Source organism: Sinocyclocheilus grahami, unplaced genomic scaffold, assembly GCF_001515645.1.
Source record: "Sinocyclocheilus grahami isolate Dianchi unplaced genomic scaffold, SAMN03320097.WGS_v1.1 scaffold458.1, whole genome shotgun sequence".
Classification (NCBI taxonomy): Eukaryota; Metazoa; Chordata; class Actinopteri; order Cypriniformes; family Cyprinidae; genus Sinocyclocheilus; species Sinocyclocheilus grahami.
Genome location: NW_015505637.1, coordinates 185,557 through 212,926, shown reverse-complemented (window position 1 = coordinate 212,926; position 27,370 = coordinate 185,557). Strand labels below are relative to the sequence as shown.

Here is a 27,370-nt window from a genome sequence, read left to right as displayed (position 1 = left end):
CACAAAATGGATCTGCAAAAATAATGATTGTTTTCAAACAGGTGTCCTCCGAACACTTTCCTGTAGATGCTTGTTTCCACCACAGGATAAAACAAACAAACAAACAAACAAAAACAATAAAACAAACAAACAAAAATAACAATAAACACAGCTAATAGCAGCTTTTTATCTCATAATTCTGACGTTTTATTGCATTTCTGAGTTTATATCTAACAATTCAAACTTTTTTCCTGGCAATTTTGAGGAAAGCTCAGAATTCCAAGCTATAAAGACAGAATATAAACTCACATTTCTAAGAAAATTGATCTGTAAACTTGCAACTGCAAGTCAGAATTGTGAGATTAAAAATTAGCAATTACCATTTAAATGTTTTATTAAGTGATGGAACCAAAAGTAAATAGGATTGCGGGATGTAAACTCCGAGGGATGTCTTGCAATTCCGACTTTTTTTATTTATTTATTTTTTCTCAGAATTGTGAGTTTATATTTCACCTTTCTCAGTACTGTGAGAATAAAGTTTGAATTGTGAGATAAAAAGACGCAATTACCTTTTTATATTGTTTTTATCCCATGACGGAAACGAGCTTCAGTCCTTCCCTGCCTGTCATTGGTCAAACCTCCAGAAAGCCCCGCCCCTAACTCATGCCATTGGTTGAGTCGTTGTTATGCTAGGCTGATCGGGATGCTTTAGAAAACCCCACAGACACGGTGTTCATATACTTTGCTGGAATGAGTGGCTTACCTTTTAGTTGTGCATTCAATTGTGAAAAATGATTTTAATATTGAATAAATAAATACACACTCCATCTTTAACTGATCAAAATCTTTGTGCCTATCCTTTATCTCTTTAGAAAGAACGAGATGAATTAATTTTGACCCCGGATGGAACGCGGGAGTTTTTGACGTTTGAGATCCCTCTCAATGACTCGGGATCGGCCGGTTTAGGGGTCAGCGTCAAGGGCAATAGATCGAAAGAGAGCCACGCCGACCTGGGCATTTTCGTCAAGTCTATAATCACTGGAGGAGCCGCCTGCAAGGTGAGGAGCAGCTCTCTGATTGGCTATGAGACTCATCACTCATACTTTCTTTTTTAATGTTTGTATATTCCAATGAAACGTTTAATATGCTCTTGTGTGTGTGATCACAGGATGGGCGTCTGAGGGTCAATGACCAGCTGATAGCAGTTAATGGAGAGTCTCTGCTGGAGAAAACCAATCAGGAAGCCATGGAGACCCTCCGCAAGTCCATGTCCATCGAGGGCAACAAGAGAGGCATGATTCAGCTGATCGTGGCCCGGCGGATCGCAGGGAGGGGAGAGGTCAGTTATCCACTGTCTGCAGCATGTACAGTAACCCCTGTTTTACATTCTATTATTTTGCTCTAAACTGTGCCCTTGTGAAAAAGACGTGTGCTTAATTGTATTGAATGTGCATTTGTAGTGTGCTTAAAATCTTAAAAGAAAATATCAACAACAACAAAAAAACTTTACATACACTAAAATATACACTTTACAAACTAAACACTTTATATAGACCTATTCTCACTTTTAACTAGTTGCTTATCAGCATGCATGCTACTAGCACATTGACTGTTTATTAGTACTTCCTGTATAAAGCACATATTAATGCCTTATTCTGCATGACCGTATTTTAGATTGCTTAATCCACCCCATACCTAAACCTTACTAACTATTAAAAAGCAGCAAATTAGGAGTTTGAGGCATACGTCATAGTTAATAGTTAGTTAATAGTGAGAATTGTTCCCCAAACTGAAGTGTGACCAAAAATATATGATTAATGAAATAAAAGGCCACTCAAGTGTACTTGGAGAAAGACACTTTTATGACCATTTCTTAACAGACTTAAGTACACTTTTAAATAGTGCAGTTTGTGTTCACGTTAAATGAAACGTTTTACATTAAAGTACATTTTAAATAATTGTTTTAACAATCTTTTGGGATGCTTTTTTTTAAATGTGTTGTCTAACATATTAAAGCAAATGTAAAATATTTGGTTAAAATTGTAGCTGTAGTTAATTCAATATTGCATTTGACATTAATCAATTTTAAACGTACTAAATTGCAACTTCATTACAAATGTGTATTACAAATATTTTTAAATAAATGAGATACAGGTTTTTGTGAAATTAAGTAATTATGAAATGACACATTAAAATGTTCTTATATCCTACTTAAGTGGGTTAAAAACACTCGGAAGTTCAGCTAACTGCATTTAATATAAACTTATACTCTAATACATTTTCATTTAATTTCAATGATATAATATGATATAAGTGTCCAAAAACTTTAGAATCACTTTACACTTAAGTATATTCTTTTAAAGCGTATTATTTTAAGTATGTTATATTTTACTTTTGTCAGACGTGTACAAGTTTTTTATTTATTTATTTTTTACTAGAAAAAAAAATGTAATGAAAAAACACAAACAGACCATTTTGTGTCTGTCTGCTTGAAGGAGATTTCTGCAAACACATGCCACAATGAGAATTGCATTTTCCTATTGTTACAACCACCTGGCTCTAGGTGAAGCAACATTACAAAGGAATTAAATTTAACAAATAAACGTTTAATCAAAAAATAAATCGAGATAACTAATACAGAAACAAAGTGAAGATACATAAAGAAAAAGAAAACTATCCAGGGCTGAAGAGCAAAGATAAACAACACCTTCACAGAACAACACGACCTGGTGGACAAATACAAAAACACTTTGGGTTGTAACACTATTAAAGGCAAATATGTAGAATCATTTCCTCTAATTAGGCAACGAATTAAGCATTAACCTCACTAAATGTGATCAGACTTATTCAGAATGACAAATCGTGGAACTTGGGAAACCACCCAATTATTCCAATGTTTCGTCCTTTTTGTATGATTTTTGTCAGTAGGTGGCGCCATCACAAAACCGCTTGCGGGTTTTCACGGTATTGTGGCGATGATACATTTTAAGTATGTTATATTTTACTTTTGTCAGACGTGTACAAGTTTTTTATTTATTTATTTTTTACTAGAAAAAAAAATGTAATGAAAAAACACAAACAGACCATTTTGTGTCTGTCTGCTTGAAGGAGATTTCTGCAAACACATCTCAGATGAACAGAAAGTTTAAAAGAACAGCATTTATTTGAAACAGAATCTTGTAGCATTGTAATCATATTTACTCTCACTTTTGATCAATTTAATGCATCCTTGCTGAATAAAAGTATTAATTTAAATACATAAATAAATAAATAAATAAATAAATAAATATCTTGCTGGCCTTAAACTTTTGGGAAAAAATTATAATAATTTGAACAAAAATTACACACTTGTGTTTATGTATTCTTAGCTTATTGCCACTCAGTGGATGAATTTACTGTTAAATCTGACAAGTACATTTTCACTGCAAAGTGTCTTGTGTAAAAACATGATGAGAAATAAGAATGTGAAACATTCTAAAAAGTTGCATAAAAATGTCACAGGTTTAGAAAACACTTGTTTTGAAAACACATGAAAACACATCTTACACATTGCTATTGATCAGAGCTTTTCCTCATATGTAGGCAGCCTTGTTTGTTGATGAATCTCACTGCACTGCTCGTGCTGTATTTGTATTTGCGTGCATCCAGTGAAGACAACACAACAGATAGAAGAAATAGTCTTTTTTTATCTTTTGTACCCAGTCTTTCTCTTCCTGCAAACTCAGTCTCTTGTAATCATTCAGGGATGTACACAGAGAAACCTGTGACACACACCAAGAGTGCACTGCTGAGCTCAGATCAGCCTTTATTAGCGGCTGTGTGGAGTTGATTGGTCCTGTTTGAGAGCAGCAGACCTCACGCTGCTTTCCTGTCCCCTCAGACACACACACACACACACACACGGTCCCATCCATCCTCTCTCGCTCTTCCCAACCAAGGTCACCCGTCGCTTTCAGGAACACCCGGGCTCAAGGTCGCTCTTATCTGTCTGTCAAATGAGGATGAGGACGGTTGCTTTCATCCTTCTCATCAAACTTTGAAGTGCAGCTGGGCTCCTGCTGTGTACCAACATACACCATAAATTGTGCTTTGATATGACATTCAGAGAGAGAGGGAAAGCTGAAATAAGAAAAAAGAGAGATGAAAAGAATAGTGAAAGTGGAAAGAAGAGGAGAATGATGGGTAGTGAGAGATTGCAGAGGCCACTGAAGGAATCAGGGACTGTGTGGAGGGAGACAGCAGCGCTGCAAATGCAGGAAAACAGAGGCCAGCATTAAAATTAATAAGATCCATCACTGTCCTCTGGCCCGTGTGTTTATGTGTGTGTGTGTGTGTGTGTGTGTGTACTCGATTATGTTTGGGAGAAGCACGTTCTCTCTTTAGTCCTGTCCTGAATGTGAATCGATGTCCTACATTGTCAGTCTAAAGCTCCTTTGTTCCAAAATACAGCAAGTTCAATACATTACTACTACAAATACTACAAATACATTTTTATATGCTTGCATAAACACTAAACACCTACATCTGAAATGTATGCATATTGTGTATGAACATTTTAGAAGTGCATGTTTTACAAATACTTTGTTCATACAATATTGAATTTACTGTATTAATAGGTTGATTTTATGGTATATAAGTAACTAATTAAAAATGCTCAATGTCGTCATTCATTCATTCATTCATTCATTCATTCATTCTACCAATGCCTAAACTTTCAAATGTTAGAATCATGTAATTATTTATATATAGACACACACACTTTAACATTTACAAATCTTAAAAACATACACACTTTTATATATTTTTGAGTAGTGTTTTTATTAACTAAAACGCAAGTGAAATAACTTTTATAAGTAAAATATAAAATAAAAACTCAGAAAATTAGAGATGTTACTAACTGGAATAACTAATTAAAATAAAACAGGTTTAAGTTGAAGTACACAAATAACTAAAACCGAAATAGATGACAAAAGCACATGACAAAATTACTAAAATGAAAAAGAAAACTTAATATATATATTACTAATTTTAAATATGAATTATTACTTTAATAGTAAATAACGCTGTTGTTGAGAAGTGTTTCGGTTAGGGGAGGGACTATAGGTTATTTTATGTTTCTAAAGCTGAGTGTACATAAATACTTCTATATGTTAGTTGTTGTCACTACGTCTATATAATATGCTTCAGTGTCTATAAAACCATCTAAACTTAACATATGAATACTAAATGAGATGAGGCTGCATAGGAAGCTGTCTTCAGATACACATGATGCAACTTCAGATTTTGACATCTTAGAAGACCGCATCATTTCTTCCAACCTTTTGGAGCAGTGTTTGTGTCTTGAGCGCCTATAATGCTTTCAAAAGCTGTCTAGGAAGGCATTTTATGATTTCAAGATATGAAGTTTGTGCTTCTATCTGAAGGCACTTGCACTTTCTGCTCATAGATAGAACTTGGAAAGGCCTGACATGCAGAGAGTGACCTGATTTTGTTACAGTTACAGTAGATCCAAAGGCTCAAACTGTAACTGAAGGGTTTAATAATCAGCCGCTGACTTGAGTGAAAGGCTCTTGTCTGAAATGGGTTTCAAATTGAGAAGTGAAGCGGAGAATCTTGACTATCTCTCAGACGGCCTTTGGTTATTGAAGCAGTGATGTTCTTCGTAAGGGATTGTCGTGACCCAGATAATGATGTAATGTATTATTGGTCATTGCGTTTTCTTCTTCAGTTCAGTAATTGAGGCTGAGCTCCAGAGAGGCGGCGATTCCAATCCATGGCTTTCGCTTTCTATTAATATAAGGGCAGAAGTTCTCAGGCAGTTAAAAGTCTTGCAGTCATTTGAATTCAATTAATTTCTTAAAATACTTTCAAACTTATGATGTTGCTCGACTTGCTGTCATAGTAAAATTACGGGAAAAAAACAATATTAATTTTAGTACAATTTAAGTAAAAAAATGGAGGTTTCAGTAATTGATGCACTTAAAATTCTTATTTCTATTATAAATGTTTATCAAAGTTCAGCAGAGTGTTCAAAGACAGCCTCGGAGGATCGTGGGTAATTGGAAGTGTATGTTCCTCCTCATAAAGGTCAGCATTTTAGCCTGCAGCACTGGATTATTGAAATGAGAAATGAATACATTTCTCTGGATTGAATGTGTCCAATTCGTGTTCCACGCCTCTGTGTGCTGTTAAACTGGCTTGTGTTCGTTTGTGACACTGCGCCATCATTACACTTGAATCAAGAAGTGTGTGTGACATAAGAAGAAATGACCTGGGAGTGACTTTCCTGTGCGTTTAGCTGTGAAATGTTTTAGAGTTGAATGTTATAGGGTTAAAGTTTAGTGCAACATTTTTATTGAGCTAAATAATATTATAGGTATTTATTTGTTTTGTACATATTATTTGTATGATTCATGTATTTTTATAGTATATTATTTGTAGTTTCTATACATTGTGCCACAAAAAATAAAGTAACAGTAAGTACATATTGAGTTTGACATAATGAAGGATAATGAAAACATCATGAAATACTTATTAAAATGAAAAAAATAAATGCTAATAAATCAGTACTTGTTTGAATTATGTGGTTAAAAATGCTTTCATGATGCCACTCTATTTCAAAAAAATTAAATAAAAAATCTCTCTATATATATTAGGTTTGGAACACAGATGTCACCGTTTGGTATGTACCTCGTTTCGGGGGTCACGGTTTCCATACGATTTCGGTACAACAGGAAAACAGAAAACAGTCGGTACAACAGTTTTTTTCATTTATTTTGAACAGACAGTAGTACAAATTAAAAAAATTTCCCACCTAGATGTGAAAATACTAAATATTATTACATTATGTTATATACAGTATATAAACTCTGCAGTACATATATACATACAAAGGAATAAATTATTGAAATATATTTGATTTAGTTTACAGATAAACAAGAGAAAAAAACAGTGCAACATGTAACGTAGTTTATATATGCTGAGTTTCAGTTCATTTTTGTGGCAGACTTAATTTGTTCACAGAAAGGAAACTCAAATGGCAGAAAGTGACATCCGATTTGTTTCCTTTATTTTACAAAAGCACAATGTTTTGTTTTCATTGTGAGTGTACACAAATAAAAGCAGACCTTTATACAGTGATGCATTATTAATAAGACAACAAGTGTTTTAAGTTGATTCTGCTGGTATAAGAAAACAGTTGAAGTGATCGTGCTGGCGCACACACACACACACACACACACACACACACACAAAACACATCAGTTCCAGCATTGCTAACTTGACAGCGCAGTTGGTACTTTATCAAAATAAGCACGCACGCCTCTGTGTCACCGTTGGAAAGCGACTGAAGTACAAAGCCTATAATTTACATAATAAATAATAGTTTAGCATTCAGATACGTTACTTACATGGCAAATACGGAAATATTATGGAATATTTTGATTTGTGCCGAATGAGAGAGGTAGGATACACGAGCACAAAGCTCCAGTTCGCAAACAGTTGAGTGCACAAGCCTTTAAAGTGTACTCCTTTGTCAGTCTGTGAGAGATGCATTCAGAGTCAGCACACGGTCACTGCCTAGTGGGCTTTGTTTTCAAGTGCGCAACTCATAGCATTCGCTGTTCTTCTGCTGTCCCTTCTGGATTGGGGGTGAATTGCCTGTATTCGTTGTAAGGCCTCGTGCCGAGATGTCCGTACCGTGACTGTTCGGTACGAATACATGTATCGTTCCACCCCTAATATATATATATATATATTAATTTAATCAATATTCCACTTGCAAATGCCATTTTATGATGTAAACAATAATATATTTTATTGCAGTTACATTTTTATATATAGTGTCACTTAAAGCCCCCCCCCCTTCTTTTTCCCAACTCTAAGTGTGAATTTGCATATAACACACCCATCATTATGCATATTCATGAGTCATGTCAGCAGAACTGTGAAGGGCCCTCTGGTCCACTGTTTTATTCACGGTTTCTTTGAGGATATTTTATTTTTTTCTACAAAGAGAAATCAAAGCTATTGCGCACAGCTCAGTAGCGGGCTGGAAATCCTTCAGGGAGCTGAGAAATGCACAAACTGTCCTCACTCAGAGATGCTCAGTTCTTTGAAAGTATGGGATTTGCATCAAGCCAAAGATAGTTTGGTGTTTTACAAAAGTACTATTTAAGATAGTCTTAGAAGCGTTTCTCAGTTCCTTCTATTATTTACTCCTTGTGATTATTTGAACTTTGTAGATTAGTCTCAGAGGAGGTGTGCAGTAACCTGATAGATGTTTGATGCAGTCTGCTCTAATTGCCAGAAATCTAAAGCCTGGTTTACGCTATTTGAACAAGAAGTAAGCAAAGCAATAACGCAAGTGCAACAACATGCTTTTCTTTTACACTGACAGCATCTCTGCTGTGTAACAGAGCTGAGACTCTAGTTTGCACCTGTGTTCCTGCTACACTGCAAAACTCTTGTTTTTAATGGGTATGTTTGTCTTTTTCTCAGTTAAAATATATAACAACCCTTAAAACAAGATACATTTATTTGAGAAGCAAGTAAGACGTGTTTTCAGAGAAATGTGTTTTTTATTTGAATCAGCTGGCTTATTTTTGCACTTTTTAAAAGAGATTTAAAAAATGAATTTTAATCACCCGCAGGCCATCTGAGATGCAGATGAGTTTGTTTCTTCGTCAGGTTTGTAGAAATGTAGCACTGCATCAGTGTCTCAGCAATGGATGCTCTGCAGTGAATGGGTGCCGTCAGAATGAGAGTCCAAACAGCTGATAAAAACCACAATAAGATGGATTTGTTTACATTTCTACAAATCTGATCACTTGTTTCTCCATAACACGTGAAAAATCTGCCAGTGCATTAAAGGTACAGTGTGACTGTGTTAAGCATGTTTAGTTTATTTACTGTCTTTCCAATAAAAATATCCATTTAAAAACACATTAGGATTTTTGAGTGCTGTAACCTGTTACTATGTGTGCCAAAATAAACACTTTCTACCTTAGCATGCGGTATGTAACAGGCCTAAGAAATTTCAGATTCTAATTCATTAGTATTCTCATCAAACTATATCCCAAAAGTGCCTCACCAAAGTGTCTCCTATGCATAAACACAACCCATGTGGTTTGTGTCCACATGACGCTCATGAGAGCTGACAACAGGAAGGAAGTGCCATGCTGGCTACAGAAAACTGTCCTGCTGAAATGAGGGTCTGATCGATTGTGTCTTGAGAGAGCTATCAATCAGCCTGACTGCTAAATTATGGTTTTGTTAGCGTTGAGCCAGACTGCCGCTCCACGGGGTGAAGCGGGGCATGATGGGACGCATCCACACACACCAGGCAATAAGAGAAGGACTTCTGGATCTGTACTTCATTAGTTTATTTACCTTTTTGACATGAGCTCACAGTGACTTTCTGATGTCATATCACTGTGACTGGGATTCATGAGGAGGACAGATGCATCATGGGAAATGTAGTTTTGTGCCACAAAGAAACTGCAAATAGGAAAGGGTGGGTATGTGTATGAGGCAGGTTTGTTTGACTGGAGGCGTCCAGGGAGCAGAAGCCCGGCTCCGAATGAAGACGCTGTCTGTAATCCTCTCACAGCTCAGCAGGGAAACTCAATTGGCACACCTGAGAAAGTAATTGATTGAATGAAAGGGCAGTGTACTAATGCACAGTGGCATTGTGCAGATTGGGTGTCACGCCAGCCACTCAATCTGACTCACTCACACTTCACAAGGTGAACAGAGACAGTTGTGTACAGAAGTAGTGTACAGTTATTTGGTCTTTATTGTCTGTAAAAAAAATGTTTTTAATGCCATCAAAAAAGTACTACTATATATATATATATATATAGATATTTTGAATCAATTTTTTAATTTTATTTTTTTAGTAGGGTTTTTTATGTGCATTTAATTTTTATACATTTTTTTTGTTAATTTATCACATCAAACTAAATTACAAACTAAACTTAATTAGAATGAGAAATGTTGAACTAAAAGTTTTTTAATGGTTTTAGTTCGTTTCAGTTTTAATTAACTATAATGAGCCTTTTACTGTATATGTATTTAACTATTCTTATTTATTTATTTAATTTTATTTATTTTAAAACAAAATAATAAAATAAAATAAAACAAAAAGTAAATTAAAATGAAATAATATAGTAATAAGTAACTAAATTAAAGTAATTATAGTAAATATCTAATTATATAAAACATCTAAATATATAAAACAGTTATATTATATACAAACCCAATTCCAAAAAAGTTGGGACACTGTACAAATTGTGAGTAAAAAAGGAATGGAATAATTTACAAATCTCATAAACTTATATTTTATTCACAATAGAATATAGATAACATATCAAATGTTGAAAGTGAGACATTTTGAAATGTCATGCCAAATATTGGCTCATTTTGGATTTCATGAGAGCTACACATTCCAAAAAAGTTGGGACACTGTACAAATTGTGAGTAAAAAAGGAATGGAATAATTTACAAATCTCATAAACTTATATTTTATTCACAATAGAATATAGATAACATATCAAATGTTGAAAGTGAGACATTTTGAAATGTCATGCCAAATATTGGCTCATTTTGGATTTCATGAGAGCTACACATTCCAAAAAAGTTGGGACACTGTACAAATTGTGAGTAAAAAAGGAATGGAATAATTTACAAATCTCATAAACTTATATTTTATTCACAATAGAATATAGATAACATATCAAATGTTGAAAGTGAGACATTTTGAAATGTCATGCCAAATATTGGCTCATTTTGGATTTCATGAGAGCTACACATTCCAAAAAAGTTGGGACACTGTACAAATTGTGAGTAAAAAAGGAATGGAATAATTTACAAATCTCATAAACTTATATTTTATTCACAATAGAATATAGATAACATATCAAATGTTGAAAGTGAGACATTTTGAAATGTCATGCCAAATATTGGCTCATTTTGGATTTCATGAGAGCTACACATTCCAAAAAAGTTGGGACACTGTACAAATTGTGAGTAAAAAAGGAATGGAATAATTTACAAATCTCATAAACTTATATTTTATTCACAATAGAATATAGATAACATATCAAATGTTGAAAGTGAGACATTTTGAAATGTCATGCCAAATATTGGCTCATTTTGGATTTCATGAGAGCTACACATTCCAAAAAAGTTGGGACACTGTACAAATTGTGAGTAAAAAAGGAATGGAATAATTTACAAATCTCATAAACTTATATTTTATTCACAATAGAATATAGATAACATATCAAATGTTGAAAGTGAGACATTTTGAAATGTCATGCCAAATATTGGCTCATTTTGGATTTCATGAGAGCTACACATTCCAAAAAAGTTGGGACACTGTACAAATTGTGAGTAAAAAAGGAATGGAATAATTTACAAATCTCATAAACTTATATTTTATTCACAATAGAATATAGATAACATATCAAATGTTGAAAGTGAGACATTTTGAAATGTCATGCCAAATATTGGCTCATTTTGGATTTCATGAGAGCTACACATTCCAAAAAAGTTGGGACACTGTACAAATTGTGAGTAAAAAAGGAATGGAATAATTTACAAATCTCATAAACTTATATTTTATTCACAATAGAATATAGATAACATATCAAATGTTGAAAGTGAGACATTTTGAAATGTCATGCCAAATATTGGCTCATTTTGGATTTCATGAGAGCTACACATTCCAAAAAAGTTGGGACACTGTACAAATTGTGAGTAAAAAAGGAATGGAATAATTTACAAATCTCATAAACTTATATTTTATTCACAATAGAATATAGATAACATATCAAATGTTGAAAGTGAGACATTTTGAAATGTCATGCCAAATATTGGCTCATTTTGGATTTCATGAGAGCTACACATTCCAAAAAAGTTGGGACACTGTACAAATTGTGAGTAAAAAAGGAATGGAATAATTTACAAATCTCATAAACTTATATTTTATTCACAATAGAATATAGATAACATATCAAATGTTGAAAGTGAGACATTTTGAAATGTCATGCCAAATATTGGCTCATTTTGGATTTCATGAGAGCTACACATTCCAAAAAAGTTGGGACACTGTACAAATTGTGAGTAAAAAAGGAATGGAATAATTTACAAATCTCATAAACTTATATTTTATTCACAATAGAATATAGATAACATATCAAATGTTGAAAGTGAGACATTTTGAAATGTCATGCCAAATATTGGCTCATTTTGGATTTCATGAGAGCTACACATTCCAAAAAAGTTGGGACACTGTACAAATTGTGAGTAAAAAAGGAATGGAATAATTTACAAATCTCATAAACTTATATTTTATTCACAATAGAATATAGATAACATATCAAATGTTGAAAGTGAGACATTTTGAAATGTCATGCCAAATATTGGCTCATTTTGGATTTCATGAGAGCTACACATTCCAAAAAAGTTGGGACACTGTACAAATTGTGAGTAAAAAAGGAATGGAATAATTTACAAATCTCATAAACTTATATTTTATTCACAATAGAATATAGATAACATATCAAATGTTGAAAGTGAGACATTTTGAAATGTCATGCCAAATATTGGCTCATTTTGGATTTCATGAGAGCTACACATTCCAAAAAAGTTGGGACACTGTACAAATTGTGAGTAAAAAAGGAATGGAATAATTTACAAATCTCATAAACTTATATTTTATTCACAATAGAATATAGATAACATATCAAATGTTGAAAGTGAGACATTTTGAAATGTCATGCCAAATATTGGCTCATTTTGGATTTCATGAGAGCTACACATTCCAAAAAAGTTGGGACACCGTACAAATTGTGAATAAAAACAGAAGGCAATGATGTGGAAGTTTCAAATTTCAATATTTTATTCAGAATACAACATAGATGACATATCAAATGTTTAAACTGAGAAAATTTATCATTTTAAGGGAAAAATGATACATTTTCTCAGTTTAAACATTTGATATGTCATCTATGTTGTATTCTGAATAAAATATTGAAATTTGAAACTACATTGCATTCTGTTTTATTCACAATTTGTACAGTGTCCCAACTTTTTTGGAATCGGGTTTGTATAAAATGTATAAAAATATATTTGTAAAACATACTTAAATCTAAATATATAAGAACATTTATAAGTAATAATCTATAAATCTGAAATTTTACAATGATTTACCACTTTTAATGAACAACTAATTTTGATCTGTTCATATCCCTTCTCTCCAGTCATGCTGTAGACGCCACAAGCACGAGTGCTTTGTCATGCGACTGCCTGTATTTATATATCAACACATGTCCAGTATTCAAACAATGGTCCCACACAGGTCACTAAGGTTAGCCAATCACAATTAAGGTCACTTACTGTACATAAATAGTCTGAAAGGTACAGTATCAAAACAGAGCCTTTTCGATGCTAAATGGTCACTAAATTATGATGTTTTGGGTGCAATGAACCTTTACTAATGTTGTATTATATATGGACTTTAAATGTGTGAAATTTGGCTCCTTTAACTAAAGCAGTTGTACCAATTCAGTGCACCGCTGAGAGAATTAATTCACCCATTATGGGGACACATAATAAACTGTCACTGGCTCTAAAGCACAGTATTCACAGGGTAAATTTGAGCAGTTCAACCCACAGCTGCACAGCCTCGGGCGCTTGTAGCCGTCATAATCCACTTGAAAAATAGACTGAAAATATGTGAGAGAGGACAACAGATCTGCCATACGGGGTTCATCTGCTCTTCATACAGCCGAGCAAATGAATGCCGGGAGAGACAGAATGGGATTGGAGAGATGCGATAGAGAGGGCTAATGAGGCTGTCTGGGTCTCTGGAGAGAGCTGGACAGAGCAGAGGCTGTATGTGACAGCTTAAGACCTGTAATTACAGGCTGAGAGGCAGAGAGGGGCACTGGATTAAGACCTCATAAACAGCATCAGGAGGCCAGTCCAGTCTGGACGTGTGTGTGTGTGTGTGTGTGTGTGTGTGTGTGTGTGTTATTATGTGTGTGTGTGTTAGAGAAAGGATTAGAATAACTATATGATGCTGCTATATAGACAAGGAGAACCTCCCTGTGGTCCAAGGTCAGAGAGGATTTTCTCAGCTGTGTTTTACTGTAAAATATGAATACAAGTTTGTATTACAGTGACTTTAACATGGTTAAGGCAACAATATGAAAACAACTACTGTTCAATTGTTGCATTTATTCCTAATTAGGTTTTTTATTCGCATTTTGAAGGATATACTAGTAGATGGATGGATGGATAGATAGGTAGAATGATGAAAATATAGGTGAATAGGTAGAACGATGGATGGATGGAAAGGTAGAATGATGGATGGATAGGAAGAACAAAGTATAGTCACATGGTTAGAATGATGGATAGTTATATGGATGGATGGATGGAAGGATTGATAAATTGATGGACGGACAGAAGGATGGATGGATAGGTAGAATGATAGGTATAATGATGGATATATTGATGGATATGTAAAATGATGGTGTATAGGTAGAATGATGGAAGGATGGAAGGATAGGTAAAAGGATGGATGGATGGTTAGAATGATGGATAGTTATATGGATGGATGGATGGAAGGATAGAAAAATTGATGGAAGGACAGATGGATGGATGGATAGGTAGAATGATGGATAGAATTATGAATAGTCATATGGATGGATGGATGGAAGGATAGATAAATTGATGGACGGACGGATGGGTGAATGAAAGGATGGATAGATAGGTAGAATGATGGAAGGATGGATAGGTAGAATGACAAATTTGGGACAAACTAGCCTGCAGACTGCCAATCACAGCCTCGCCGGAAGACAGACTAGAAGAGGGCGTTTTAATCCACAGCTAATCCTGTTTGAGAAAGCACTAGATTAGGGGAGATTACAGCTGGAGATGGTAGAATAAACGGGTTCGTAATAACTGTTCACCTCATTTCCCTCCCAAACACTGTGCCGCTAAAGATCTGTCTCCCACAAGCAGATCAGTTCAACCAATCTCCCTCTATTTTCTTTAAGAAATACTTCCCCATCTTCCCCATTTGATCTTCCTCTCATTCTGTCACGACCATCAGACTTTAACAAAGGCTCATAAAACAAATCCTGGTTTTGTAATGAAAAGCTCATTGAGGAGAGTCAGGCTGAGCGGTTTATTGTCAGGCTGCCCGTGGCACTTGCGTCGGATGAAGTTGTAATTGCGTTGACCCCTTCTATGCGTCAGTATGCGTGCTGTTTTATCAGGCCCAGCGAGATAAGTCAGCAGCTCTAGACTTCATTAAACATCTCATCTATATTAAACAGTCTGGTAGTTTCCCTCCCGAATACAGCATTTGTTGTCCCCAATGCAGCGCCACAGAGCTCCTGAGTGGAGTAAGATTGTGTGATGGGCATCCTGCTGTCCAGGATGAATCGAGATTCTCAAAATAGTTTTTGGTTGCTATTGATCAGAAGACATCAGTCTAATTCCTCCATAGGCCTCCTCTAGTATGTCTGGGAAAGTCACACAGAGAGGATCCGACCACACTCTACTTACAGTACCTGATCGTTACTGTAACTGACCTCAGCCAATCAGAGCATGGTGTTCATCTCACCCAGAGGCCTTGGTTTTCCAGCAACTTTGTCTCCACTCAAGTTGACTCTTAGACACTGGTATTTTCTTGGAGTTAGAACTGTCTATGTTTTTGACAGATAAAGTAGTAATCCCTATTATTATTACTCACAATTTGGTTAGAGATTCAGTCAAACCCCTACCCTACAAGCATTTAACCTTGGTGCATAATGCATCCTGTATCATTTGTGCCAAAAACATAAATGATACCTCAAATTGTGCAGCTACATTCCTAAGCTATCAGACGTATAAAGTTTGCATACTATAAATCAAGTAAAACATCTAATATACCTAAAATGAAAGAGGGACCTGAGTCATACCTAGATATTAGAATATCAAAGGAGGGTTGGTTGTCGGCTCCGTAAGAAAACACTTAGCAACTATCGAGAACACCCTATCGTTGAAAAAATAGTATGATGGATGGATGATAGATAGATAGATAGATATATAGATAGATAGATAGAACAATGGATGGTTGGATGGATGGACAGATGGATATGTAGAATGATGGATGAATTGGGCAAGAAAGAAAATGCTTGGCAACTATCGAGAACACTGAGGCACGTAAAATACCTTGCTAGGTTGTGCACATTCCCATTGGTCCTTTAAGGCTTGTCGCCATTGCTCCGAGAGCTTGGATCTTGGTCTTTCCTCGTTGCCAGAGCCCAGGAGGTGAGAATGGGTGAGGGATTATTGCAGCCCCTCATTCTCAACACAGCCTCCTTCAGGAGAAGTTCCTTTGGGAGAAAGTGCAGCCTTGCACTTTCACACGCAATGTGGGCCCATGGGGGAAGTATATAATGCTAAGGACATGAGAGCTCACAAAAGACCACACTCACCAACAGCCTAATCAAAAGAGCACAGTGACACCTCTATTACCGCTAGTGCCTGGGGATGAGATACTGAAGATGTACTCTACAAGCTGTGCAACAACTGTCTTTGTTGTTGAAAACCGGGGGGAGGGGGGCGTTAGAAATTCATTTATTTTACTCTTTGTTCTGTGTTTTTTAAATTGTTTTAGGCATGCATCTGACACAATTGTGTGATAATTGTGCTTAAAGAGAGAAAAACAATTTCATCAGATTAAAAATAAAATCTTATTTTTTTCTTCCCAGGAGGCTCCAGGTAGCCCGCCTGTGCTTCTGAACTCTCCACGAGACGAACATGAGCGATGGATCTCTCAGTCGCTGTATTCCGGAGAGAGCCTGGATGACAACCACACCCCACGACCCACCATGATGGGTAGAATGATGGGTAAGCTGATAAAAAACACTCACATATTAGTCTTAGCCTCAGATGGCCCTGGTGTGTCATTTCACACAAAAATGACCAGAGCGTTCTCAAACCAGCTAACTCCAATCTAAACAGCTGACTTTACTCGTGTTCTGGAGTTTGTAAATGGCTTTTATCAGTCTGCTGGTAGTTTCCAGGTTGCTCCAAGAAGATTTAATTGATTTGCCAAAGATTGTGATGTTTATGGCATTTAATCTTTGAACAATTTTAAAGAGATAGCTCATCCAAAAAATAAATATTGTGTCATCATTTACTCACCCTCAAGTTGTTCCAAACCAAAGAAAATTCCTTTCTTCTGTTGAACACAAAATGATATGTTGAAGAATGCAGGTAAGCAAACAGTTATTGGTCCCCATTGACTTCCATAGTATGGGGAAAACACAATTTTCATTTTTGGTTGAACTATCACATTTAAGAGTTTAGTTTGAGACACTTTAAGGCCGTGTGTCCACCAAAGTGTTTTTAGCCAGATGAAAATGCCAGGTGCTCTTTTGAAAATGCCCAGCTGTGGGCGCTTGAGATTGCTTTGGAGGCGCAGCATTTAGCTAGACCCAACCAAATGTTCCCCCAAGCCATATTTTTTTATATTAATGTTGTTATAGTCTGGAGATGTCATATGGTACAGACATGGATACTCGGAGACCAGCAATATTTTGGCTTTCTCCATTGTTGTTCAGTCGTTCTACTCCAGTAGAATGTGACGGTTGGCAATATTTGCCCCGCCCTCCTTCACTGTGATTGGACGACTGGCACTGATGAGCATTGCCTTTTACTCAAAGTTAAGCATTTTCTCTTTGCGACCAGAAAAAAACACAAAGTGAACCGCTTCGTCACGCTGTCAGCTTATTTAAATATGCTGTGCTCCGTTTGAAAACAATTAAAGAGTATGCTAGCCTCAAGGGGAAAAAATATATTTTGGTGGACACACAGCCTCAAACAATTGAACCAGATGCACTTGAGCTCACCTGATTGCTCAAAGGGTTATATCTGGTTTAAGAATATATGTCATTAAAAGGAAAATTCACATGCCATTTGATGGTTTCTTCATGTCTATGTGGACGGTTCTTGGTCAAAATGCCTGCATTGTAATAGTAATTTTTATGCTCTGCAAGACTATGTGTGCACACATGCTGTCAGTATACTGTATGTCCTGACCTTCTGTTTCCATTTCCACCTGTTTCCCCTGACATATATGGTTTAAATGCATGGATGAATGAGCAGCTGGACACACGCAGGCTCAGCCCAGCCAGTCCCAGCATGCTCCTGTGGTTTTGTAAATGGGGGTTAATGTCATTTTCAAGCCCCGTGTCTCATCCAGCATGACTCTTTCAAGTCAGTCCTGATTTCTCTCAAACTCAGCTCCAGTTCTAGTCCTGCCAGACAATTGGAATCGGCAGACCAATCCTTTCTCCGTCATGCTTGTCATTTCACAATCAACTACTCAGTCTTGAACAATACGCTCTTTAGTACCTGACGCAAACCCTCTTCTTCCTCCTCCTCATCCCCCTGCTTTTCCTTCAGCCCTCGTTTTCTTCATCCTCCTGTTCTGACCTTCTCTGCTGCGTGTGTTCTCATCGCAGTGTGACGATGAGTCAGTCAATGACGTCTCAGTCTCCTCAGATTTAGTGTCAAAGGCGACTGATGGCCAATTGCACTTGCTAAGCCTCGCTTTTTTTCTTCTTCTTCATTTAAGCCCTATTTTGTCACTTTCTTTGACAGTATGGACAGGAAATAATGGGGAGTGGTTTGATTACATTTTAAATGATTGTTATTGTTATTACTACTACTACTACCACTTATCACTTAATAAATATGACTTATTATTTTATGTGGAGCCTGGAATAAGCATGTTATAGTGGAACATGGAAAAAGCATGTACGTTTTTTATTTTGTAAATAATTTGTATTTTATTATGGTATAATAATAATAATTATTATTATTATTTCTGGTGCTTATTTAATAGGTCTTATTTTATTATCAATAACAATGATACTTATTAGCATTAGTATTTTAAACAATATGCATTAATTGTGAAAGTTTGTATTTAATAATAATAATAATACTACTAATAATAATTATTATAATAAATAAATGTATTATTTAATTAATGATCAATATCAATGATACTTATTAATATTTAAAATGAGTATTTATTGTATTTGTATTATATTTTTAGTATCAGAACTCAGAATTCTGTCTTAGTCTGTTTGCATAAATGTATGCATTGACAATTTCTTTTAAATAGCACGAAAGTAATTCTTCTCAGCGCCAGTGCAGAGAAATTCTAAAACTTCGGCACTTCAGGGAGTTTAGCTGTACATCTTCTCTGGAGGAAAGTAAAAAGGCAAAAGTTTGAGAAAGTTTACCTGAGGGAAGATGGCACCCTTCAGCTGTTGTAGGCCTGACACATTGTCATACATCTCATAAACTCGGCCCGTGCTCCTGAGGATTGTTTCACCACTTGTCAGTCACTTGCATGACACATTATTTTTGTTTGTTAAAAGTGAAAAATGCAGCAATAACACATCACATTAAATGGTCCATTGCTGACGTTCTGAATGACTGAATGTCTGTCACGTAACTTTACGCACTGCAGGACGTGAGGACGGACCTTGATGTATGGACTCTGTTGCGTTTGTCAGAGGTCATTTTCTAAAGGACCAAGGTGGAGACCTGACTGACAAAGCATGCTGCATCACTGTCAGGAAAATAGTCTTCAGCAGCCACAACTCATTTCAGACATATTTGCTGTCACTCAGGAAGGAGCAGACATGACAGGGTTTGAGCTACAAGGTTAGCGAGATAATGTCGTCTTGCTTGGCTGTTATGACAGGCCGGGATGAGGAATGAAACTTTAAATCTTGAAAACTGAGAAAACTCAGAAGAATAAAGTGCAGTAAATATAAATTGGTAGTTGACAGGTGAAATTTATTTGACTAGATAAAGTTGAACAAGGAGAGGAGCTCATGCACATAACAGTAGAAGATTTCCTACAAAAAGAATTGCGTTAAGGAAAGTATAAATCTTAGGGTGTGTATTTATTTATTTATGTTTTGTCTGTATTTATACCCGTTACTGTTTTCATTACAAATGGTAAATAAAATAAATGAAGATAGAAAGAAAGAAACAAATAAATAAATGTGCAAATAGTTGATGTAATTCCTCTTGAATAATGTGAGATTCTAATGTATTTACTTATTTATACTTGTCACTATTTAATTACAGTTGGCCCCGATTGATACAAAGAAACAAACAATTTAAACTTTAAATCTTGAAAACTGAGAAAACTCAGAAGAATAAAGTGCAGTAAATATAAATTGGTAGTTGACAGGTGAAATTTATTTGACTAGATAAAGTTGAACAAGGAGAGGAGCTCATGCACATAACAGTAGAAGATTTCCTACAAAAAGAATTGCGTTAAGGAAAGTATAAATCTTAGGGTGTGTATTTATTTATTTATGTTTTGTCTGTATTTATACCCGTTACTGTTTTCATTACAAATGGTAAATAAAATAAATGAAGATAGAAAGAAAGAAACAAATAAATAAATGTGCAAATAGTTGGTGTAATTCCTCTTGAATAATGTGAGATTCTAATGTATTTACTTATTTATACTTGTCACTATTTAATTACAGTTGGCCCCGATTGATACAAAGAAACAAACAAATAAATAAATAAAATACATTTGTTTATGCAAGACCATCTACATTGAAATTGAGGCGGGTATAAACAAACAAAACATGAAACATAATAATAATAATAATAATAAATAATTGCATTGTGTTTGACATTATACAAATCACATCCTGAATGACACAAAAATACTATTTGAAATTTGATCTGACCTTTCAGACCAAAATTGTAACGGGGCTGACGAGACGTGAGACGTGTGGATCCATCTGCAAGCTTTATTAAAGAGACGTGGTAAACAGGCAGGGTCAAACAATGGCAAACAGGTATATGGCGGGCAAACACAAGAATAGTCCTAGGGCTAGCGTAGGTCACCGATCGGCAGACAGAATCACAGGGGCGAGACGAGAGGGAGAAATCCAGGAAAACAGGCAAAGATCAGAAACCACAAAAACAGGCAAGGCAAAACAAGGAAAACACGGAGACTCGGAAAGGGGTACAGGCTAGACAATACTCAGCAGAGAATAGTGGTTAAGAGTGGGTGTTATATAGTGAATGAGGTGATTAGAAACAGCTGTGTGCAATGAGTGCAATCAGTGCAGTGTGCAAATCGTGCAAAGAATGATGGGATATGTAGTCCGGGGTGCTATGCAACAGTTTGTGTTGTGGGAGAGTCAATGTAATGGAAAGGGTGACCTCTGGTGGTGAATAAACGGAAGTCCATGGACCGAATTCATGACAAAAATGCATTTCCAAAAATCAGATTTTAATTGGTTTTCAAACCACATACAGATGCTTTCATGCTGTTTTCTGCAGTTCAGATTACAAATAGCTAAATAGATTTGTGTCTCTTCTTTCCGTGTCACATATAATATATTCCTACTTTCTGGTGGTACGGTGTGAAATTGCACCTTATCTGTTTAGCAGCCGTGCTGTAGATGTTGGATTCTTGTATTCTTGTAAGTTCAGGTTGCTCTTAGTGTTACTTTAACATGTTAAACACAGTTAAAGTGACACATGAAGGGACTTTTTCCTTTCATTTAAGGGGAGGTGGTGTACCAATTTGAATTTGCCCTTCACAACTGTTGATTTCTAGAGAGAAGTGCCTCTAAGTGTGTGATGGGAAAGGTTAGCCCCATTAAACTGCGCAAACAGGCACTGTGCCAAAAAACGGCATATACAGTATGTGTGCATTTACAGTCCTTCGTGTAAAACGACGTTTCTGTAACTGGTGCTTCTTGGAGACTCGCTAACCATATTCTGCCCACAGAGAGACATTTTGAGGAATATTCTGAATGAATCTACCTTTGAATGACAGTCATTACAGTAGCCAATGCCTTGTGCACTTGAGGTAATCATAGTGGCAGAACATTTTAGCATGTAGTCATTTAGACAGAGTCCCGGAAATCATTTACAGCACCTTTGAACAGGATGAGAAAAAAAGATAAAATGAGAAAAATAAGTCACACCACGGTATTTTGTGAGAGTGGTAATTTTGAGGTCATCATTTGTGACATTTAGCAGCTGTTCTGTGAAATGTGTTTGTCCTTGTGAATCGGCTAACAGCCTGGCTAACAGGAAGCATTCTCAGAGCATTGGCTAACGTTCTGGCAATGTTCTCTCTATGTTATCCCTTTTATCTCCTTAAAAAAAAAAAAGCTAAAACCAGCCTGCATGTAGTCATTTAGACAGAGTCCCGGAAATCATTTACAGCACCTTTGAACAGGATGAGAAAAAAAGATAAAATGAGAAAAATAAGTCACACCACGGTATTTTGTGAGAGTGGTAATTTTGAGGTCATCATTTGTGACATTTAGCAGCTGTTCTGTGAAATGTGTTTGTCCTTGTGAATCGGCTAACAGCCTGGCTAACAGGAAGCATTCTCAGAGCATTGGCTAACGTTCTGGCAATGTTCTCTCTATGTTATCCCTTTTATCTCCTTAAAAAAAAAATGCTAAAACCAGCCCAAGCTGGTTAGCTGGTTTTAGCTGGTCATCCAGCCTGGTCATAGCTGGTCAGCAGGCTGGTTTTAGAGGGGTTTTGTCCACTTCTTTAGCTGGTCAGGCTGGAACAACCAGCTTGACCAGTCTAGCCAGGCTGGGAGACCAGCTAAAACCAGCTACTTCCAGCTTAAACCAGCTAAGACCAGCTAACTAGCTTTAATCTGGTTTTAGATGTGTTTTTTTTCCAGCAGGGCTGAGCAAATATTAATCCAGGATAGCAATTAGCTATAAGGTTTTAGATCTAAGTAGTGATTGAGCTTGTGATTTAGTTAGCAAGTTTTGTATATATATTATATAAAGTACATTTAGTCATTTGACAGGCGCTTTTATCCAAATATGTGCATGCTACAACAAAATAGATTCATCTGAGGGAGACGTGGGGGAAATGCTGTGGAAACTCATGAATCATACATCTAATTATCTTCTTTCCTCAAACACAAAACGAATTAACAGTAAAGCTAATGTTGCTTGTCTTTGCAGCTGCATTGGTGATTAAACTTAACTACTTCAAAGTTAATCTCGTTTTTTCATGTGCTGTTTCTGATGTTTGTTCTACCATCAGTGCATTAGGTTGAAAATGAATGAATCTTGAAATATAATCTTGTAACATTTTATCTTAATGCAGTTTCTGTTTAGCATCTGTCCTAATATAAAGACATAAAAGAGCATTAAAACTGAACCCTGTGAGTCAGAGTGATGGGCGGGGCTATTAATCTGACAGTATAGTGCCATCACATTGATTGGCCGCAGTCGCTGTCGGTGGCTGTCAGTGGGAAGAACTGCTGGCTGTGAAACTGTGTGAAGATGTAGCGTATACACTCAGCCTTACATCAATCTAACTGGCAGTGTGAATCCACCTCTCTCAAGTCGCTACTACACGAGCTACTTGTCAAGGTATAATGCAGCAGGTGGCAGATGCATGTCTTGGGCTATATCAAATGAGCTTTTTCATCTTCCTCCATCTCTCTTTTCCTCATCCTTTGGCCAAGACGCTGAGGGATAGATTGTTTAAAGGAGTAGTTCTTTTAAGAAAAGTACAAAAATAAGCAAGTGCTTGACAGTAATTTCTTTGACGTGGAGTGCATTAGCAGTCGCGCTCGCTGTGAGCAAAACTTTGTTCGAAATGAAAAGTCCAGCCAGTAGAGGAAAATCACACTGTGTCGCAAATTGAGGAGCCGTCGCTTACTTCTGAACGTGCTGTTTTGCAAAGAACCTGTAAATGAAAGAATGGACAGAACAAGTGGAAGTGGGATGGGAGGGTTTTATGGTGGTTTTGTGTGGTCAGCGTCAGGAGCTGAAGAGTGTGGAGGAACAACTTTGCACAGAAAATGTGAAAATTCACTTCGCCTGTTAATGGCTGGAGAATTTTACAACATTTACAGGCAATCAATATTTCTAACTGCTGTTTTCTCACTTTATTTTACACAAGCATTTTAGAAAATATGTAAAAATGTGTTTTTATAATTATGATGTTTTTCACAGAATTCTTGCAGCAAACTGCGTAAAAAGCAAGTCTGTTGCAGCAGCATATTCAAACAAAAATAGCAATGGTCATTTTCTTTCTAACGTTTTCATTTTGTTAGTTTAGTGTCATGAATGTTTTAACACTATGTATACAGTATGTATGGCTAAAAATTCTATATATGAAAACAATCTATAAATTGCTTGCTTCACATTTTTCTTTTGTGAAAACTGTGATACTTTGATGAGTGGAAAGTTCAAAAGAATGGCATTTATTTGAAATTGAATCTTTTGTAACATTATAAATGTCTTTACTGTCACTTTTGAGCAATTTAATGTGTCCTTGCTGAATAAAAGTATTGATTTCTTTGATAATAATTTTTAAAAATGACAACAAAACTTTTGAATGGTCTGTGTTTGACAAACACAAATTTCGATTTCCTTGCCAAAGCCGATTTAGAGCTCAATCTATAGGAAGGGCAGATATATAATCTATAATGAGACATAGATACCTCAGATGAGAAGTTGAGCTTTTAGTATTTCACACTTTCATCACTTCCCTGCGTGCATCCCGATGCTTTGACCTTTTTTTCCTCAAGGTGCGTTTCTCTATGGATCGCTGCTCTCTTGTGAATGGCACTGTACCAGAACTAGAATGACAGAGGTATGCTGGGAATTGCATCACGCTAACAGCGCCTCCTCAGCCTCCCTCGGCGTCCCTTAAGTGGTTTGTCTGCGCCTGTCAGGTTAGCACAGCCGCTGTATTAACCTGCTGATGAAGACTACAGGATAATGAGTGCTGTTATGCTAACAGGAGGAGGGTTGATGGGAGATAACAAACTTACAGAGACCGAATCACTCGCACAACATGAAGTGGACGACCTGTGATATTACTGTGCCATAGACTGCTCAGGGACACGGCCTCTAGAGCATTACACACACACACACACACACACACACAAACAATGCATGTGTACATAATAGACCTGTCAATTAACACATTAACACACTTCAGTTAGTTATAAAACAATAACATGATAAACAATGTACACAATAAATTGAATTCCCTGACCTGTACGGAAACAGTGGTCCGTAGGTATTAAAAAAAAAGAAGAATATTAATCACAATCATGGATATGTGGCGCTTATGAGCACGCTTCTGAATTGTAAATTGACAAATAGGACACTCTCCGTTCTCGTGAGCTTCACAGGCACGTGTAGCACAGAACACAAGACCTCAAGCCCACATCAAGTGTGCTAAATGTACGATTGCACTCTGGCCAAGAACACTATTTTTGGAGCAGTTTAGTTTTTAGCAGTATTTAATGGTTTGTTACACACACACACACACACACACACACACACACACACAAACAATGCATGTGTACAAAATAGACCTGTCAATTAACACATTAACACACTTCAGTTAGTTATAAAACAATAACATGATAAACAATGTACACAATAAATTGAATTCCCTGACCTGTACGGAAATTCTGCAGTCAGGCGTTTTCTGATTGACTTTCAGTGGTCCGTAGGTATTAAAAAAAAAGAAGAATATTAATCACAATCATGGATATGTGGCGCTTATGAGCACGCTTCTGAATTGTAAATTGACAAATAGGACACTCTCCGTTCTCGTGAGCTTCACAGGCACGTGCAGCACAGAACACAAGACCTCAAGCCCACATCAAGTGTGCTAAATGTAAGAATGCACTCTGGCCAAGAACACTATTTTTGGAGCAGTTTAGTTTTTAGCAGTATTTAATGGTTTGTCTTGGCAGATGCTTTTATCTGAAGTGACCTACACCGTATTCAAGGAATACATTTTATAAGTTATTATTTTCCCTGGGAATCGAACCCATGACCTTGACGTTACTCAGTGTTGAATGTTGTCAACCAAAGCAACTTATGGTTAAGACTAATTGTCTAAGCGGTTAAGTGTCTGAGGATTGGTCTTTTTTGCTGGTTTTAGAGGGGTTATGGGCAGGCTGGGAGACCAGCTAAACTAAACATACCTAAAACCAGCTTACACCAGTAAACATTTTTTATTTTTTTTATTTTACATTATTATTACTTTGTCAGGGAGTACATGTAGAACTTTGTTGTTTCAATTAATTCTTTCATGATTTCCTGTGTTTACAGTATAAGACCATTCTCAAGTTACCTAACTCAAACCAAATGTGACTCTGCTAATGTTGCCAACACACATGATGCAATACAATGTCAAATGTGTATATTCTAAAAAGCATACTCCATCAAAGTCCCTCACTTCAATGATGACCCTCTGGGTTTCCCCCGACCATAGCAAGCCACTATGGATGCACATTCATGACAAACACTTGGCTTTCACTCACTCCCCTGCTTCTGGGAAAAGTTTCAACTGATTGTTGATGACTTTGTTCCTAAATACATGGCAGGTTGTGATTAATACCACATGTTGGCCTTTCATTTAAACGTTTTTTTTGGATGGGGGGGGGGGCAGTGCGGCTCTGTCCACCAATCAGTCCATTCCCACAATGTTTTGATTCAGGGCCCAGCAAACAAGCATGGGGGTCTATTTATTATAGCAAGGGAGACCCCACGAGGGGTCGTTTGATCGCAGCCTGACAGAAAACAACAGTAGCCCACCACCATTGCCATCAGCACCCTGCAAGCAGAATTCAGTGCAGATTAAACAGAAGAGGCAGTTACAAACACAAACGGCTTCTTCGGTCTGGGAAAGACTGCACATGATAGCCTTGATGCTTATCCTCAAATGACCTGAATCAAATGTCCTCGGGATGCAAGCATGACGCGGAGGTTTAGAAATCTTCAGGATTAAACAAAAGCATGATGTGTTTGGTAAGGACAGCTCTTTTGGGTAAAGCAACAGTCTTTTGGTTTTGCTTCGACCATCCAAGTCAAACTGCATCCTGTTTAGGTTGCATTATGAAGTTTATTGTCGGATGCATATCGCCGTAAATGATTCTAGAGGAATATTGTGTTTCTTGAGGTAATGCAGTTCTTTTTGCACACTAGCACTAAGACGATTAGTCTTACTTTTAACCCATCGACTCTCATCCACACGTTGGATAATGGATCAAGACAAGGTGCTGAGAAGATTTTTTTCAGGATTTGTCAGTCACTAACACCTTCCCTCCAGAACAAAGCTCTCTCAAGAACATCCAGCAGGGCTTTTTTAGTACTGCTTACTGCGTACTGCCTTCACAAACCATTAGAAATCAGACAATTGAAATGATTTTCTCCTCTACTGCCGATTTCCTGTTCTCTTCACAGAGCCGAATGTATTATAAGCCAAGTACGCCTTCACTATTTTTCTTGTCCTGCAATTAAGAGGTCCGTTTTTA

General features: G+C 36.4%; 1 protein-coding gene across 1 annotated transcript in view; it reads left to right on the top strand.

Annotated features, from left to right (window-relative positions):
- The window catches only part of LOC107552787 (partitioning defective 3 homolog), a 145,331-nt gene that overhangs the window by 43,373 nt on the left and 74,588 nt on the right, over window positions 1–27,370 (top strand). The window contains exons 7-9 of the mRNA XM_016234778.1: window positions 852–1,037; window positions 1,148–1,318; window positions 16,749–16,887. Of these exons, the coding sequence (XP_016090264.1) occupies window positions 852–1,037; window positions 1,148–1,318; window positions 16,749–16,887 (496 nt within the window). The remainder of the gene's footprint in view (window positions 1–851; window positions 1,038–1,147; window positions 1,319–16,748; window positions 16,888–27,370) is intronic.